The 16189-nt window shown below is 40.3% G+C and overlaps 1 protein-coding gene and 1 long non-coding RNA gene across 3 annotated transcripts in view; one reads left to right on the top strand and one right to left on the bottom strand.

Annotated features, from left to right (window-relative positions):
- The window catches only part of LOC309474532, a 117015-nt gene that overhangs the window by 85828 nt on the left and 14998 nt on the right, over positions 1 to 16189 (top strand). The gene's annotated exons all lie outside the window — the stretch shown is intronic.
- On the bottom strand, positions 8457 to 15194 carry LOC309514175 (TBC1 domain family member 24-like). Of its 2 annotated transcripts, XM_082190340.1 has the most exons (7): positions 14675 to 15193; positions 12682 to 13708; positions 12417 to 12569; positions 11949 to 12012; positions 9881 to 9976; positions 9561 to 9735; positions 8457 to 9245 (listed from the first exon to the last, which is right to left on the bottom strand). In XM_082190340.1, exons 1-7 carry the CDS (start codon positions 15078 to 15080, stop codon positions 9073 to 9075), a joined length of 2094 nt encoding a protein of 697 aa, XP_082046466.1. In that variant the 5' UTR covers positions 15081 to 15193; the 3' UTR covers positions 8457 to 9072. The 2 variants fall into 2 exon arrangements, with proteins under 2 accessions (XP_082046466.1, XP_082046467.1); XM_082190341.1 differs by lacking the exon at positions 8457 to 9245 and having other exon boundaries at positions 9655 to 9735; positions 9877 to 9976; positions 14675 to 15194.

The raw sequence follows: 16189 nt of genomic DNA, 5'->3' as shown, positions 1-16189 counted from the left end.
TCTTCAGTGTTCAATCTTTTCTCAACGTGACTGACTTGGCCTTTGATGTCGTTTAGTTCAGCACATACAAAGTCCACTGTTTTTTTTAAACCTTAAATTTTTAGGGCATTTTCACTCACCATTTTCTCTAAGGTGTCAGAGCGAGTATTAATCAAGTTGGAGAGCGTCGAAACAACAGAGGAGATATCATCATCTGCTTTGCCCTTCTTGGATGGAGGTTTAGCTGGGCTATCTGGAAGTGGTGTTCTGGCCCCAGGCAGAGTTTCTTCCACCGTCACATAGTTGTGAAAGTCCATCTTGTCAGATTGCCGCGAAACACGCGACATATCTTTCCTTTTGTCAGCGGACGACTTCATATTTCGAGTGTCAGAGAAAGCAGAAATATAGATGTGGGTGATTTTGCATAAAAGTAACTATAAGGAGTGATATTTATGCCGTTATTAAAGATTGTCAGCAGAGCTCGACGAAAGTTAAGTTAGCAGGATGCCATCTTGGACTCCCCTGCTGAAGACACCTTTATTCACACCTGAAAGGCAAATGACGCATGACGACGTGGGCGGGGCCACCTGCCCACAGCATATAAATGCAGTCGTATGCGTCATACCCTTTGTTCTTCAGCTCTTCACCGTGCTGCTAGAACGCCATCACGCCACAATCTTCATAGGAAAAAAAAAGCGCCCACGGTGGTGATTCCTATTGAAAGGCACAACAGAGAAAAGTGTTAAAAAGCATAAGTTTAGCATTGCTAACTAAGAGCTAATTAATTCTTTTTCTCGGGGAAAAATGGCTAACAATAAGAATTCTCGCCCATGTCCAATGGCATGTGGCTACTTGTTGTCTGAAAAAGATACACACGAGCACTGCCCGGTATGTTTGGGGATTGTCCACGCTAAGCTGGCTCTCTCCAACACGGGAACATGTATACACTGCCGACAGCTTCGTCGTTCGACACTCGAACGACGTGTAGCGTTTGTTGAACGAGTGCTCGAGAGTACAGCGTATAGACACGGTCCGCTTCTGTCTTCAGGTACTGCTCCAGATACGGCACTAGCTGGTTTTGAGGAAACTACAGATACTTGGGGCGACCGTATGGAAGCCGGGGAGGTTATAGAGGATTTTAATAATGTTCCCCTGATAGCTTCATTGGAGTGTCGGGAGGAGGACTCTGTCTCGCTAGAAGCGGGCGAAGAGTTCTTTGACGATAGTCTTCAGCCGGAGCAGGTCATGGCTTCCCCCTCACTCTCCGAGGCGACGGGGGGAAGTGAGTTTATGGAGGAGCCCTTCCTTGAACTATATCGAAGGGCGGCAGCAAAGCTGACAGTGGAGTGGCCTGCCCCTCCCCCGGTTCAGAAAAGCTCACGTTTCGGCGGGTTCTATTTATCTCAGGTTCAAACTGTGGTAAGAACACATCTGCCGATTTACCCAGACTGTATAGCAGAGCTTACATCTTCATGGTCGAAACCCATGTCTACTCTTTCCCCGGTGTCGGGTATGAGTAAGTTCACCGACCTCGAAGGTGCACAGGAAGCTGGGTTAATGTCAGCTCCACCAATGGAGCATTCGCTTGCGACGTACTTGGCTCCAATGCATAATAGCGGTATCGCGGGCATCCCCACTCTCCCGTCAGGACCGTGTAGGTTCTCGTACAGACAGCTTAGCAGGATTTATAGTGATCAGGCCTGCACGGCTAGAGCCTTGAGCACAATGTCCCTGCTACAAACGTATCAGGCTATCTGCTTGGGGGAGCTAAGCGAGCCTATGTCAGAGGGAAGACCGTGTGACGAGCTCATGGGGGAGGTGAGATCCACCGCTGATTATATACTGCGCACAACACGTTGCGCGTTGGTATCGTTAGGTCATGCGATGGCCAGTACAGTGGTGGCTCAGCGCCATCTATGGTTGACTCTGGCGAACCTGCCGGAACGAGATCGGAATGCGTTCCTCGGCGCACCAATCTCTACCACGGGTCTATTTGGTGAGGGTCTTGACGCGTTTCAAGCACGATTTGAAAATTCAAAAAAACAAGCAGAATCTCTCAGGGGTTCAATGCCCAGAAGGTTTAATAGACCAACACAATCACCCGCTCAGCCAGGGTTTAGGGTGTCATCTCGACCGCCGCCAGCTAAGAGACCGGCTGCTGTAGCAGCGCCGAGACACAATGCTTGGGAGGCTAAACCTAGGCGAACGTACCCACAACCTAAACAGCAGGCGGGGTCGGGGAAGAAAGACCCGCCCCCAGCGAAAGGGACATTTTTCTCCGCAGAAAGGAGGGGACGGCCAAATTCCTAGCTTGCAGGCGGGGGAGGATCATCGGCCCAGAGGCAGCCGCATTCTTCTCTCAGTGAAAAAGAGACCTTGCAAAAGAGCGGGTTCAGTTTTAAGTTCAATTTCAATAAAGAAACTTTGTGTTCAGCATTCAATGCGTCGTGTTATGATTTGTCAAAACAATCATGCAATGCCTCATGTATTGATTTGTCAGAACAATCAAAGTGTGTAACATCTCAGACGTTACAAATTCAAAATGCTCACAGTACGTCATCTACTATCCTCTCTGCGTCCCCGGGAATGGTACACATTGGTGGATTTGACCGATGCGTATTTCCATGTCACAATTCACCCAGATCACAGACAATTTCTGAGGTTCTCCTTCGAGGGGACGGTATACGAATTTCAAGTCCTGCCGTTCGGGTTGTCCCTGGCACCGCGCATATCCACGAAGTGTGCAGAAGCGGCACTGACTCCGCTGCGTCATCAAGGCATGAGAGTATTCGCCTATTTGGACGATCTACTCCTGGCCGCGGATACCAGGGAACAAGCAGTATTGCAAACACAGACCCTTGTCTCCCACCTGCGAGATCTGGGATTTTTAATAAATCTCAAGAAGAGCTCCCTAGTTCCGTGTCAGCGGATTTCATATCTCGGTTTAGAGATCGATTCAGTAAAGAACACAGCTACGCTGTCACTTCAAAGAGCCGAGAATTTTCGCAACTGCCTGAGTCTCTTCCGACTAGGACGGCGAATACGTTTTCACACAGTGTTGAGGCTGCTGGGGTTGATGGCCTCAATAATAACAGTCGTTCGACTCGGTCTCCTCTTTATGCGTGCGTTCCAGAGATGGGCGCTGAGCACTGGTCTAAATGTCACACGGCATTTAAACAGACAAGTAACGATAACGCCAGCGTGCGTTCGAGCTCTGGTTCCCTGGGGATCCCCGAGTCTATTGACAGAGGGAATCCCTCTAGGCAGGGTTACGTCACGTGTAGTAGTGACGACAGATGCATCCCTACATGGATGGGGAGCCCTATGCAAGGGGAATTCTGTGAGAGGAGAATGGTCGTCAACACTGAAGGGGCGCCATATAAATTATTTGGAATTGCAGGCAGTTCTTTTGGCACTGAAACACTTTGTGCAGCATCTGCACGGCGAACATGTGTTAGTCAGAACGGACAACACGACAGTAATATCATATATAAACAGACAAGGGGGCACACGCTCTCTTCCACTGCTGCAACTAACACATGCACTCCTAATATGGGCCAGCGAACACTTAGCGTCACTCAGGGCAGTGCATGTCCCGGGCCACCTGAATGGCGGTGCAGACCTGCTATCCCGGGGAGGACCACAGGTCAGGGAATGGCGTCTGCACCCGAGAATAGTGGCGCAGATTTGGGATCGGTTCGGCAGGGCCGAGGTCGATCTTTTTGCGTCCAGGGAAAACACGCACTGCCCGCTGTTTTTCTCGATAATAAACAGCAGCGCCCCGCTGTGGGTGGACGCGCTGTCTCATGTATGGCCCAAAACTCTACTATATGCGTTTCCGCCGGTAGATCTGATACAGCCCACTCTGGACAGAGTGCGTCAGGAGGGTCTGTCACTAATTTTGGTAGCCCCGTGCTGGCCAACGAAAACATGGTATGCAGGTATCATGACACTGCTGTCCGGGACACCATGGTGTCTTCCCCAATGCAGGGACCTGCTGTCCCAGGCAGAAGGACAGATTCTACACCCCCGGCCGGAACTGTGGCATCTATGGGCCTACCCGCTGAGAGGGTGAATCTAGTAGCAGCAGGGCTCCCAATTAATGTTGTGGCCACGATACAAAGTGCTAGAGCACCATCAACAAGGGGGCTTTACGCGTCGAAATGGCGCATATTTGAACAGTGGTGCGGACAAAAGTCATTATCACCTTTTCAATGCCAGATTGCAGGAATATTAACTTTTCTGCAGGAATTGTTTGAAGAAGGTCGCTCACATTCCACACTGAAGGTTTATTTAGCAGCCATTTCGGCCTGTCACGAGGGTATTAATGGGTCCGCGCCGAGCGCGCACCCGCTGGCCGTTCGGTTCCTTAAAGGAGCGAAGCGGCTGAAGCCCGTTACAAAGTCGATGATACCATCATGGGACCTAACTGTGGTTTTGGAGGCTATGTGTGAACCTCCATTTGAGCCCTTAGAATCATTGGATCTAAGGATACTGTCTTATAAAACAGCCCTATTGCTCGCGCTGGCGTCAGCAAAGCGCATCGGTGATCTTCATGCGCTGTCAGTGCATCCCTCATGCATCCAGTTTGCACTGGATGGGTCTAAAGTGCTGTTGCGCCCGAACGCGGCGTATACACCAAAAGTTATGTCAGGAACATATAGTTCGCTCTCGTTCGAGCTGCCAGCTCTGTCAAACCTCTCGATTGACTCGGAGGAAGACAGGAGACTCCATGCGTTATGCCCTGTGCGAATTTTTTACGCAGGTATATTGAGCAGACGCAAGCAATGCGTTCATCCGACCAACTTTTTGTGTGTTTTGCCAACCCAGTTCGTGGGAAACCGCTGTCTAAACAGCGTCTTTCGCATTGAATCGTAGAGGCGATTTCAATTGCATACAAAAGTAAAGGATTAGCTCCACCAGCAGGGGTGCGGGCGCATTCTACAAGAGGCATGGCAACGTCATGGGCGTTGTTTAGAGGGGTGTCAGTAGAAGATATTTGTGCGGCAGCCAGTTGGGCATCACCACACACATTTATTCGGTTTTACCGACTAGATGTCACTACTTTGACAGTGGCTCGGTCTGTGCTTACTGCAGGGACTTTAGACCAAGGACCCTCACTCTCTTGAAAAAGGGGTCATGTGGCGGTGCTGGCCCCTTACGTTTAGTTCAGCGACTTGGCAGGGCGTGAATATATGTCCCATAGTCTTATGTGTTGTACCGAGTTGACCGACTGAATGGGAACGTTAAGTTATGCATATAACTGCTGTTCCCAGAAGGAGGGAAACGAGGTACAACACCTCTGGGCCCCGCACAGTCGGAGGCTCGGTGAAGAGCTGGACTGAACAAAGGGTATGACGCATACGACTGCATTTATATGCTGTGGGCAGGTGGCCCCGCCCACGTCGTCATGCGTCATTTGCCTTTCAGGCGTGAATAAAGGTGTCTTCAGCAGATGGCGCTAGAGCGCGATATCCCATAGTCTTATGTGTTGTACCTCGTTTCCCTCCTTCTGGGAACAGCAGTTATATGCATAACTTAACGTTAACGTTAATTTCACTGAATCGATTCATTTGAATCGGTGTATGACATCAAAGTACCGCGAGAGCGATTCGAAAACATACCGGAGCCGAAGATCAGCTGAACCGATTCTTATGTCCGAAATGCCTCGAATGAATTCCCGCGTCTCGACACAAGATGGCGTCCACGACAGATCAACACACATGTAAGTTCCTTTTTAATTGATTGATTTAACATTTTTAATTGAGGTTTATTTGATAGATTTCAACATAGTTTTGAAAACTCAATTAGCTAAGTTGCAAATGATTACCGTAGGGACAGACGAAGATGTGGAAAAGCTTAACGTTATTCGCCTCAGGACGGAGAAGGATTACATGTTTTCTGGCGAAAGAAATGCATCCCGACTTGGATGGGAGTAAGTCGGTTTAGTCACTGCGATCAGTTTATTACAACAATAACAGTAGGTAATTTGTAATTATCAAATTATTATTTGTTTTATTAGTCTCTCTCTCCCTCAGTCGAATTGGGAGGGCCACAGCTCATTTCAGCTATTGATATATACATTTCAATTTTACTTTTATGACACATAACAGAACACACAGTAACATACTGTATGGGAAAGAATAGTTTGTATTATGGAGAGATTTTATTTGTGATTTGCAGATATATATGTTTTCATACGGAGGCAATGCTGTTTTTTATAAAGTTAACCTAAATGCCATTTAACTGCAGCTTCCATTTTAAATGGATTTTTTTTTTTAACAAATTAGTACAAAAGTAGTTATCTCTTTGTTTAAAAATGTTTTATTAATATTTTTTATTTAACTTGTATCATTCTTTGAGGTGTGAATGTATGAATGGTGAAATGTTTGTTTTTCAGAACAATTCTTAAAGAGATGGGTCTTGCTGATAAAGTCAGCACAGCAAGGGCTCGGAAGAAGTGGAAAAACCTTACAAAAAAAGTTTAAGGTTTGTCTTTTGCATTAGTATTAAACATAAACTGCAAATCATGCATTGCTTTATTTGAATAATTTTTACTTCTTCCAAGGTCTGTCAAAGCCATTATAAAATCAGTATTAGGCCTACTCCTGCAGTTTAATAGTTGTTAAATACATTTTGTGCATATAAAGTTGTGTCATGTCAGGTTTGATGTCGATAGTATAGGCTATATTTATGAAATACCCACACAATTCTTATTGACTGCTGTTCATGGTGATTTTTCTATTTTGGAGCAGACGCTGGTCACTGTGTTATTTCATTACATGAGGTCTGAGACGAGTCACTCTTATCATTGCCCAAAATATTTGTAGGAACTGAAGCAGTCACCATCAGGTGTGGAGACCAAGTCAGGGGACACAGTTGCAAGAAACTGGAAATGGTTTGAGCTGATGAATGAAGCAATTGGTTGGAAGCTATCTCTGATTTCTTCAGCATCCCCTAATTATAGTTCCACAGAGCTGCTTGAAACAGATGAGAGCGACCCAGGGTTTAGCCCCTTACCACCAAAAAGACAGCATAAGGATCCAGTTTTGGAGTTCCTGGAGAGAGAGGCAGAGAGGTCTGAGGCCTGGGAGAGGAAAGCAGAGAAAAGAGAGGAGAAGTTACTAAACCTGCTGGAGAGAATTGTTGATAAGATGTAAATGTGTAAAAGAAAAAAAAAAAACCTTGGGCAGAGTGTTGTTTTCATATTCTTATTGTTGCAAGCGATAGAACTTACATTTTGGTTTACAGTTGACTAGTTCTGTAGTTCATAAGTTATATTATACTTTACTCAATACATTGGTGGTTCTGTCCTTGCATATGTGAAATATAGATACATTTTACTTTGACAAACATCAGGTTGTTGTTTGTTTATTCTTTGCAAACAAGTTTATTTAATAGTTTGATATAGAGGACTGGTTAATTAGTTAATTAGTTCACTTGAAAATAAAATAAAAATTCTGTCGTCATTTACCCACCTTCATGTCGTTCCAAAACAGTCGACTTTCGTTCGTCTTTGGAGCCAAACTGAAGATATTTTTTTCATTTTTGTCCATCCATTGAAAGTCTAATCTACATTTCAAGCTTCAAAATGTACATGAACAATTGTAAAAGTAATCATCAAACATGGTAAATAAAAGCACACATTTTTCACGTTAAAGGGTGTTAAATTAATCACCCAGTATGAATTTCTTCTACTGAACGCAAAAGAAGATATTTTGAAAAATGATGGTAACCAAACGATTGATGGACCCCACTGATTTCCATAATTTTTACCCCCATGTGTATTATGGAAGTCAATGGGGCCAATCAACTGTTTGGTTATCGACATTCTTCAAAATATCTTCTCGCCAGAAGATGGCGCCCACAGCCTAATCATCCATCCATTTACCAAACCGCAGGTCCAATGTGGCTACAGGGTAGTATCATACAGGTATAAATTGCTTTTTAATTGATTATTAATTTTTTTAATTATGGTTTATACATGCTAGTTTCCATGACAGAGTTCAAGATAAATCTTTTCATCCCTACTGGAGCTGCCAGTTTGCTAAGTTTTAAGTGATTGTTATATGGCAAGCACAAACTATGCAAAAGCGACAGCTCATTTTCATTCACTCCTTCAAGTGGACTATAATGTAGGGAATAGTGAATGAGGGTATAGGTGGCGATTTCGAACACAGCCATGAATATGATTACTGGCTGATACAGACCTGCGGCCGATTGACTGAAGCATCCCTTTTACTTAATACTTAATTTATAGGTTCACAAAAAGATTATAAATCCAGCCGTAGCTGAAGTCAAATGCCTTTTGGTTAGATTTTTCAGGTGTTTGATTAAACATTTCAGGACAGTGGACCATTAGGGCAAAAGTTGCCCACCCCATTAATTGCGTCAAATATGTTACTTTGCACTCAACTTATTGGTTCAGTTTTGGTTTGCAATCTTTTACCCAGAATAAAACCTGCTCTAGAGCAAAGTTAGCCATGTAGCGTATAAGGTGTCATCGTGATGAACAGATAAAAACCAATCCACCTCTTTGAACTTCCAGAGTTTGCTCAAACTCAAACATACAGTATGGGTAGCCATTGTAACTAGCTTTGTGCTGCAGGCCTCAGTATTTTATTCCACTCACACACATTGCTTTTTATATCCACTTTATTTACTACAGCCATGATTCAATTTCAATTGCATCTATTTGGTGTAGAAGTTCTCTTTTTATTTACAACATTGTAGATTTTAATGTCTACTAAAATTCAACAAACTGCTGTTTGAATACTGTCTTTGAAAACTAGTTATTCCAGAAATGCAGAGAATTACAGGACTACAAATATAAATAATATAAGGCATACAATAAAAAAAAAGTATTTGAAAATGTAAATAAATAACATTGTGGAAATTTGTATCTTAAATGATACAATTTATTTCTGTTTATACTGCAGTAGTGCAACAATGTACATGTACAGCATTCCTTCACTGTGATTGCACTACACTAAATCTTTAATGTCCATAGTTTTGTCTCAAAGCATGATGTCATTTTGCCAGTGTGACCTTTGATATATGTGGACACATTCCTCCACAGCGCTCCTACAGTCTTCAGTGTGAAAGCAGCGGTGGAACAGACAATGAATGCTGGATACCCCACACCTCTAGAGACTGGATCTTGAAGCTTCTCCTGCAGAGTGGTGGACTCTCAAATGTATCGCAGCGTTCAGAATAGCCAGCTGTCAGATCAGCCTGCAGGTAGAGCGCATGGCCGCCATCGCCACCTAGGACAGACCGCAAGTAAAGGTAAAGGAGTGTATACACAACATTTCATCTATATTAAGGAAGACACTGTTTTTTTCCCAGTAATGTTGACAAAAAGGCAACGTTCCAGCATGTTTGCAGGTGAAATGTGCACACGGGGTATGCAAATATGACGCCTGAGAGGCAGCCACGTTGTTTATGATAACAATAGGGGATAACTGACATGAAATATGTATTCTGAAAGAAACCTCTCCTTCACACTTGCTTAATATTCATGCAAGGTTTTCATTTTATTTTTAAAAACATTTATTTTGTTGGTGGGGGGTGGAGCTCACCAATAAAAAGTGTCTTATCATCTCCTGCCATGAATTTGAATGTTGACAATGTGCAGAAGGAAGAAGACTTGTATCTTTGGTCCTGAGAGGCCGCAGTGGGTCTGTCCACATGAGTGTCAGACGTTCCAGAGATCTGCAGCACTGTACGCTGGTACCGTTCCATTCCTGGTCGTAGCTGAAAAATTTATTTGCAATCAGGAATTAAATTATTCTGTTATCGACTACCGCAAATCATATTTTGGTGCATACAATGCGACATCAAGTACATTTTAAAGCACAACAAATCAATTGAATCGGATGGCAAATGGAGACTTACTCACAGTGAAAACAAAGCACTCTCCTGTGCCAAAGAACTTAAAACCCTTTTCATCACAATTCTTGTGCGCCCAATCAGAAGACAAGAAAGCTCCACAAATCTGCAATGACATGAACAAAATAGCATAAATGTAACATAATATTGAGATTTCAGCATTTCTGTAAGATTTTGTACAGCTACACTTTAAAACAAGATTGTTCTTTTAAAGGTTATTTTCACGTAGTAACAGGTCTATTTAAAAGCATATTGTACTGAAGACAATCTGAATCTGACAATCAAAAAAAATCTGTAATGGCCAAAAAATCCTTTCAAAGCCACATCATTATTGATTTTCTGAAGCCTAACCATCCCTCTACACAGACTGTGCATGACCAGTGTTGGGGAAAGTTACTTTTAAAAAGTAATGCATTACTATATTGTATTTCTCCCTAAAAAAGTAATTGTGTTGCATTACTTTTGCATTACATTTTCTCACCTGGGTGGGCTTGCTTGTTTGCTTTTTTAACTTCTATTGCAACTTCTATTTTATATTTTACAAATTCTCGCCTGTACAGTAGAGGGCGCAGTAAAAAACACAACAATTTTCAGTTCTGCCATTCTGGATTGAAGAAGAATAGGATGCAGGAGAAGAAATACAATACAAATTAAAAAAAAATAATCCTAAATGTGATGTTTATCTAATGTTGAAGTTGATCATTGAAGGTCAGCAGCAAAGACATTGGTTAATTAAGTAAGATTAAATACATGAAGTCATAAATATATGTGTCATTGAATATATTTAATTATTGCAGGTTTGTGTAATATTCGGAGATTGCACTTCACTGTTTTGATTAATTTTGAGTAATACTAAACCTTTGAGATGAGTAAATGCCTGCTCAAATTTATTCTAAAACTACAATATCCACCATGTTTACACAGCGAAGACAATGCCTCTGCACTTACTCATGATTTCTCTCAACATGGGGACAGGAGAGCTGTCAGTTAATAAATTGAAAAATAAAGTAACTTGCGTTACTTATTTGTAACTAAGTAACTCAGATATTTTGTTGTGAATTTAAAAATAATGCGCTACTTTACTAGTAACTTGAAAAAAAAAGTAATCTGATTACGTAACTCAAGTTACTTGTAATGTCATGACACACTCTTAAAAGATACTTGATGTCCTTTTAAAAATATCTATTAATTTTCACCCTCAAACTGGAACTACTAATCATGTCTAATTTTCTCTTTTCTTTCTTCCTCTTCGTCGTCTTCTTTTTTTATGTATGTGTGTCAGCTCTGTTCACTTAAGGATACTTTTCTGCTCTTTTTCACTAAGCAAGTAAGTGACAAAGATATTGAATGTATGATCCATATCAATAGTTTTCAATTATTACTAATTGAATAAGCATGCCCACTCACAAAAACGTTAAAGTTATCACATTACTTTTTTTCACTTATCCTTTTAACATTGTGAATGGCTTGCATGTTGTCCATTTACAATTGCTTCCTTTGGCCTTCATAAACTTAATTTGATTTACACCGCAACTCTAAACTCATTTGTGTATTTCTACCCAGACAGCAGATGATGAGATTGTGTGTTACAGAATCTGAGAGAAACTGACACTCAATAACATCAAAATGCACACATAACGATAGACGTAAAAACCTCATAGAGGATTGTGAAGACATTTCATTGGAACTTTATTACATTTATTTTGTGTTTCTTTTTTGTGTGTTTTATTTATGTTTTTATTCATGTTCACTGTCAATTGCCATTTATTAATGTATTATTTATACATTTTTAATTTATTATTATAAGACCAGATAGACAGAAGGAGGGAAACACTCATAATGCTAATAAATAATATATAAAATGAATAATATTAATGAAAATAAACTATTATTAAAGAGGTTATTTCTACTGTACAGTATATAGCACTTTCAAAGCATGGTTCTTTATGGAACCTTATAAAAAAGGTTCTATTTAGCACCATACCTTTACCATACCATATTCCTACAAGCTGAAGAATACTGTCTGGCTCTGTTTAGGACCATTTTTCTTAAAATTGTACAGATGAATATGGACATACCTCTTCATCAGCAGTTTTCAAGAGTAAAACGGTTGGATCATGCCCCTCAACTTTGGAATAAAACCTATAAAAAAAAAAGAAAAAAAAAAGACATATTTCAAGGTTTATGCATTTGAAAAAAAATATTTAATATCATTAAATATTTTTCATTGATATTTATAATAATTAATTATGATTAAGTTAATGTTTTTATTTTATGGGCCATGGGTTGTTTATGGATTTCAACCACTTGCTAAAAACAAAACAAAAAACTAAGAAACATTATGGAAAGCAATATATTAAATCTAATAATTAATATAACTATATTATTTATATTGTCAATAATAATAATGATGATTGCAGTTTAATGTATTTTTTTAAGCATTTCTAAAAACATGATTTTATGTGATTAAACCATATTCTCAAAATATTTATGGTTATTTTCATGGAATGATTCATGTGAGTGTGTCTGTGTAGAAAAAAACATACAAGGAGAGACTTCTGCCATGAACATTTGTACTGAAGAGCTGCACAGGACTGAATAGAGCGAATCGCTCTGGAATCCAAGCCCAGACCACCCTCATCTCGGTTTCAGTCACTACAGAGGAGCTGAACTTCCGGAAATCCATAGCTTGGTATGAACTAGGAGATAAAAATAGAGTTTCATATGTAATAGGAATTCTGAAAATCTTAATATACATACAGTATATATATATATAAACAAATTTTTTTTTGGACCTCATAAACCCCTCACCTCTTATTGTGGATGTCCTTATGAATTAGTGCGTGCTTGTTGGCATTGAAAAGATAAGTTAGTTGGTTGCGTGTGGGCAGCTGTATTTCAAAAGCCCTCTGAAGCAGTGCGTCTATCGTACTGTGCCGTGCCACGTTCTCCACAAAACTCTTAATGTCTTGTCTGAAGTCATCGACGTGGGCCACTCGTGAGGACACAGAGACTTTGTAAAGGCTGAGTAGAGCAAGAGCTACACGGTATAAAACTTTGTAGCCCTCCATTAGATAGACATCCAGAACTCTGATAGCGTATGTGAAAGGTAGATCGGCAAAGATCCACATGATCCAGTCAGAGTAGAACTCGAACAGGTTCTGGTGAGAGCTGGCTATTAGCTTCCGGATGCCTCTGCAGTATTTATTGGCGAGGTCACCAAAGGTCATGCACGAAGCACGTGAAGTGAGGAAGGTCTGGTCAATGTAACGCTTTTTAGAGTCTGTGTAGGTCACCAGGGAACAAATACTGTGAAAACACTGGGCTTCATCCTCACTGAAGTGCAAGAGAAGGGACACCAGAGCGGACAGGATGGGACAGAAGGTGACATCAGGAAAATGGTGATTTATACAGATGAGAATTTTTTTCACTGAATTCAGACCTGCTTTGTTTAGGCAGTATCTGGGGATTTCCCCATCCTCCATAAACTTTGGGAAAGGGTGTGTGCTTGTTTGAAATTCCCCAAAGAGCTTCCCAACTAAGGCATGATAAGTGTCCACATCAGTGTTGATGGATGTGCTCTCGATGTTGTGGATGATGTGTTGGTAAGCTTTGGCTCTGAGAGTATGAGGCATGGACCAGAATCCTGTACGGCCCATTGCTTTGAGCTCATAACTGTCACTCGAGAGGATCTTCCGATAACGGATGGCCGCTTCTGGATCAATCTTTTCCCAGTCTACATAATGACCGTATTTCATCCTGGCAGAAGAGCTTATCTCCCAGTTATCTACCTCAGAAATGGTCATCATGGGTACACCCTTTAAACTTCCTTTATTTCCTGTTTAAATGAAGCATGTTTCAGAATCAGCTGTGACAGTAACTATTTTTGATTAAAGGTGCAATTGCTCAGAGTAAAAAAGAAAAAAAAAACTACAGCACTATGAATTTGATCATAGGGATATTACAATTGATGTTCCAAACCATATAGAAAATTCAACCCAAATGTAAATATGTTCAAAAATCAAAGATCAAAAATGACCTGGTAATTCATTTATTTTGCATTAATTTTTACATGAAGTGTCTTGTCATCTGACACATTTCTCCTATTTTTACTTTCAGATACTCAGTTAAAAACTAATAATTTAATAATTAATTCCACAAATCCCAAAATTAATATCTCCCTGTGCTTTATATGTATAGTAGGTTATGATGAAATAAACTTTTTGAAAAATGTAGTAATTAATAAAGTATCATTACAATAATAATAAAAAAAAGCTCCTACTTTTCACCCGGATAATTTTTTAACCATATACGCATTATTTGGGGATTTAAAGTTGGGCTAAAAGACGAATTTCAGGGCTAAATTAGGTAACACTTTATTTCGATAGTCCACTTTAGACATTCTACTAACTAAGTAACTCTGCAACTACATGTAAACTAACTGTCATTAGAGTATTAGTAGACTCTGCTTGATATCTGCTAACATTTTATTATGATGGTCCCGCAACAGATATTCTACTGACTATAAGTAACTTGGCAACTACAAGTCAACTTATTCTTCAAACCCGAACCCTAACACCTAACCATAACACAACAGTCCTACCAATACTCTAATGAGAGTTAGTTGACATGTAGTTGAAAAGTTACTTATATTTAGTAGAATATCTAAAGTGGAACCCTAAATTAATGGGAAATTAAATGAATTGTACACAGATGTGTTATATTTGTGATTATTTATGATTTTATCAATGCTGGCAAATTACTTTTTTCTTCTTTTTTTTAAAGGTAAAAATATCTCACTTACCACCTGTAAGATCCTTTTCGGTCCATTTGTTTGAGTGTCCTTTAGGTCTTTTGATTGGAGGCTTTGCAGTGATACATATCCCACCAGTGTTTCTTTTCCCATCCTCATGGTGTAGTGATCTTGCTCTTGGTCGGATAGCATTGCATCTGCTAAAATGACCTAGTCCCTCATCATCTGTGTCACAAACATAAAAAGATCTTGAACGAGGTCTAATGTGGCTTCTGTCCTCTTCAGCCTCTCCCGTTGAGCGTTTTGCTTCGTCAGAGCTGTAAAGAGATCGAGAGCGTAGTCTGCCAGAATTTGTCCGGTCTGCAAACTGTGCATTACTGCCACTCTCCACATTCTGGACATTCACATTTGTAGAGCCAAAATGAGCACATGCAACATTTGAAGTAACCTTTATCATGGCCTCACCAATTCACATAACACAGACTTTGAAAGGTAAGTTCACAGTAGGTTTGTTGTTCTCTTTGTAATGCCCTGAGACACCTGGGTTTTGTTCAGACAATGACAGTCAGGTGATCTGTTCAGGTGGTTGTAATACTACTATATACACAGTGGAAAATGTCAGACGTCCTCTATTTTTTGTCTTTAGCAATCAACTGTGAACACTCGAGTATAAACACTTAATAAAAGCTGTATGGACATAAAGCAATGGTGTCTAATTTAATACAACATAAATATTTACACACTGAAATGACTAACTTAAAAAAAATACAAAAAAAGCTTTTATCTTTGATAAATTTATACAAAAAAATGGATACAACTTAATTTTTTTAATGTTTTATTTATTCTTATAAAATCATTTAACATGTTTTTCCAGTCAAATATTTTTGTGTCAGAGGCCATAACATTGTTACAGGATCAAATGCATATTAATGTATGAGATAAAAATGGTTGGAAACATTTCAGAACATCTTTTTCAAAACATCTTTTTATTTCTATTTATTTAGAAAAAAACATTATGAGTACAGCATTGACCATCATCAAGAGGCAGACAGTTCTCAAAGGGTTTATATGAAAGTTTTATAGCCTACTCTCTAACTCCTTCTGTGTTTGGAAACAGAGGGAATCTTCTCCTCTTCTTGAAGTGTCACAGAATGTTGATACCAGAAACATTCTAATGAGCTCTTTTCCAGGAAATTCAAAAAGTCAGTGCTTCTTGTTTTCAACACACTGTTATTTATTCAAACATACGTATGTTTGGATGTGAAACAAATTGTTGAGGCTCAAAATGGGGGCTAATATCATTAAATAAGATGCTAAACCTGTTATTTTTGTTAGAATGTTACAGGTTAACACACTTCGGTTTAGGTTTATCTTAATGTTCTGAATGTTCTGATCCAATCTGACTTCTGACCTGTAATGCTGCCTGAATTATAATCATACACGTTAGTGCTCCTCGTTGGCCAGAGAAGAACTGGCCCCGACTGAGCCTGGGTTCTCCCAAGGTTTTTTTCTCCATTCTGTCACCTGATGGAGTTTTGGTTCCTTGCCACTGTTGCCTTGGCTTTT

Source organism: Leuciscus leuciscus (genome assembly GCF_965113295.1).
Source record: "Leuciscus leuciscus genome assembly, chromosome: 14".
Taxonomy (NCBI): Eukaryota; Metazoa; Chordata; class Actinopteri; order Cypriniformes; family Leuciscidae; genus Leuciscus; species Leuciscus leuciscus.
This window is presented reverse-complemented; position numbering and strand designations above follow the sequence as displayed.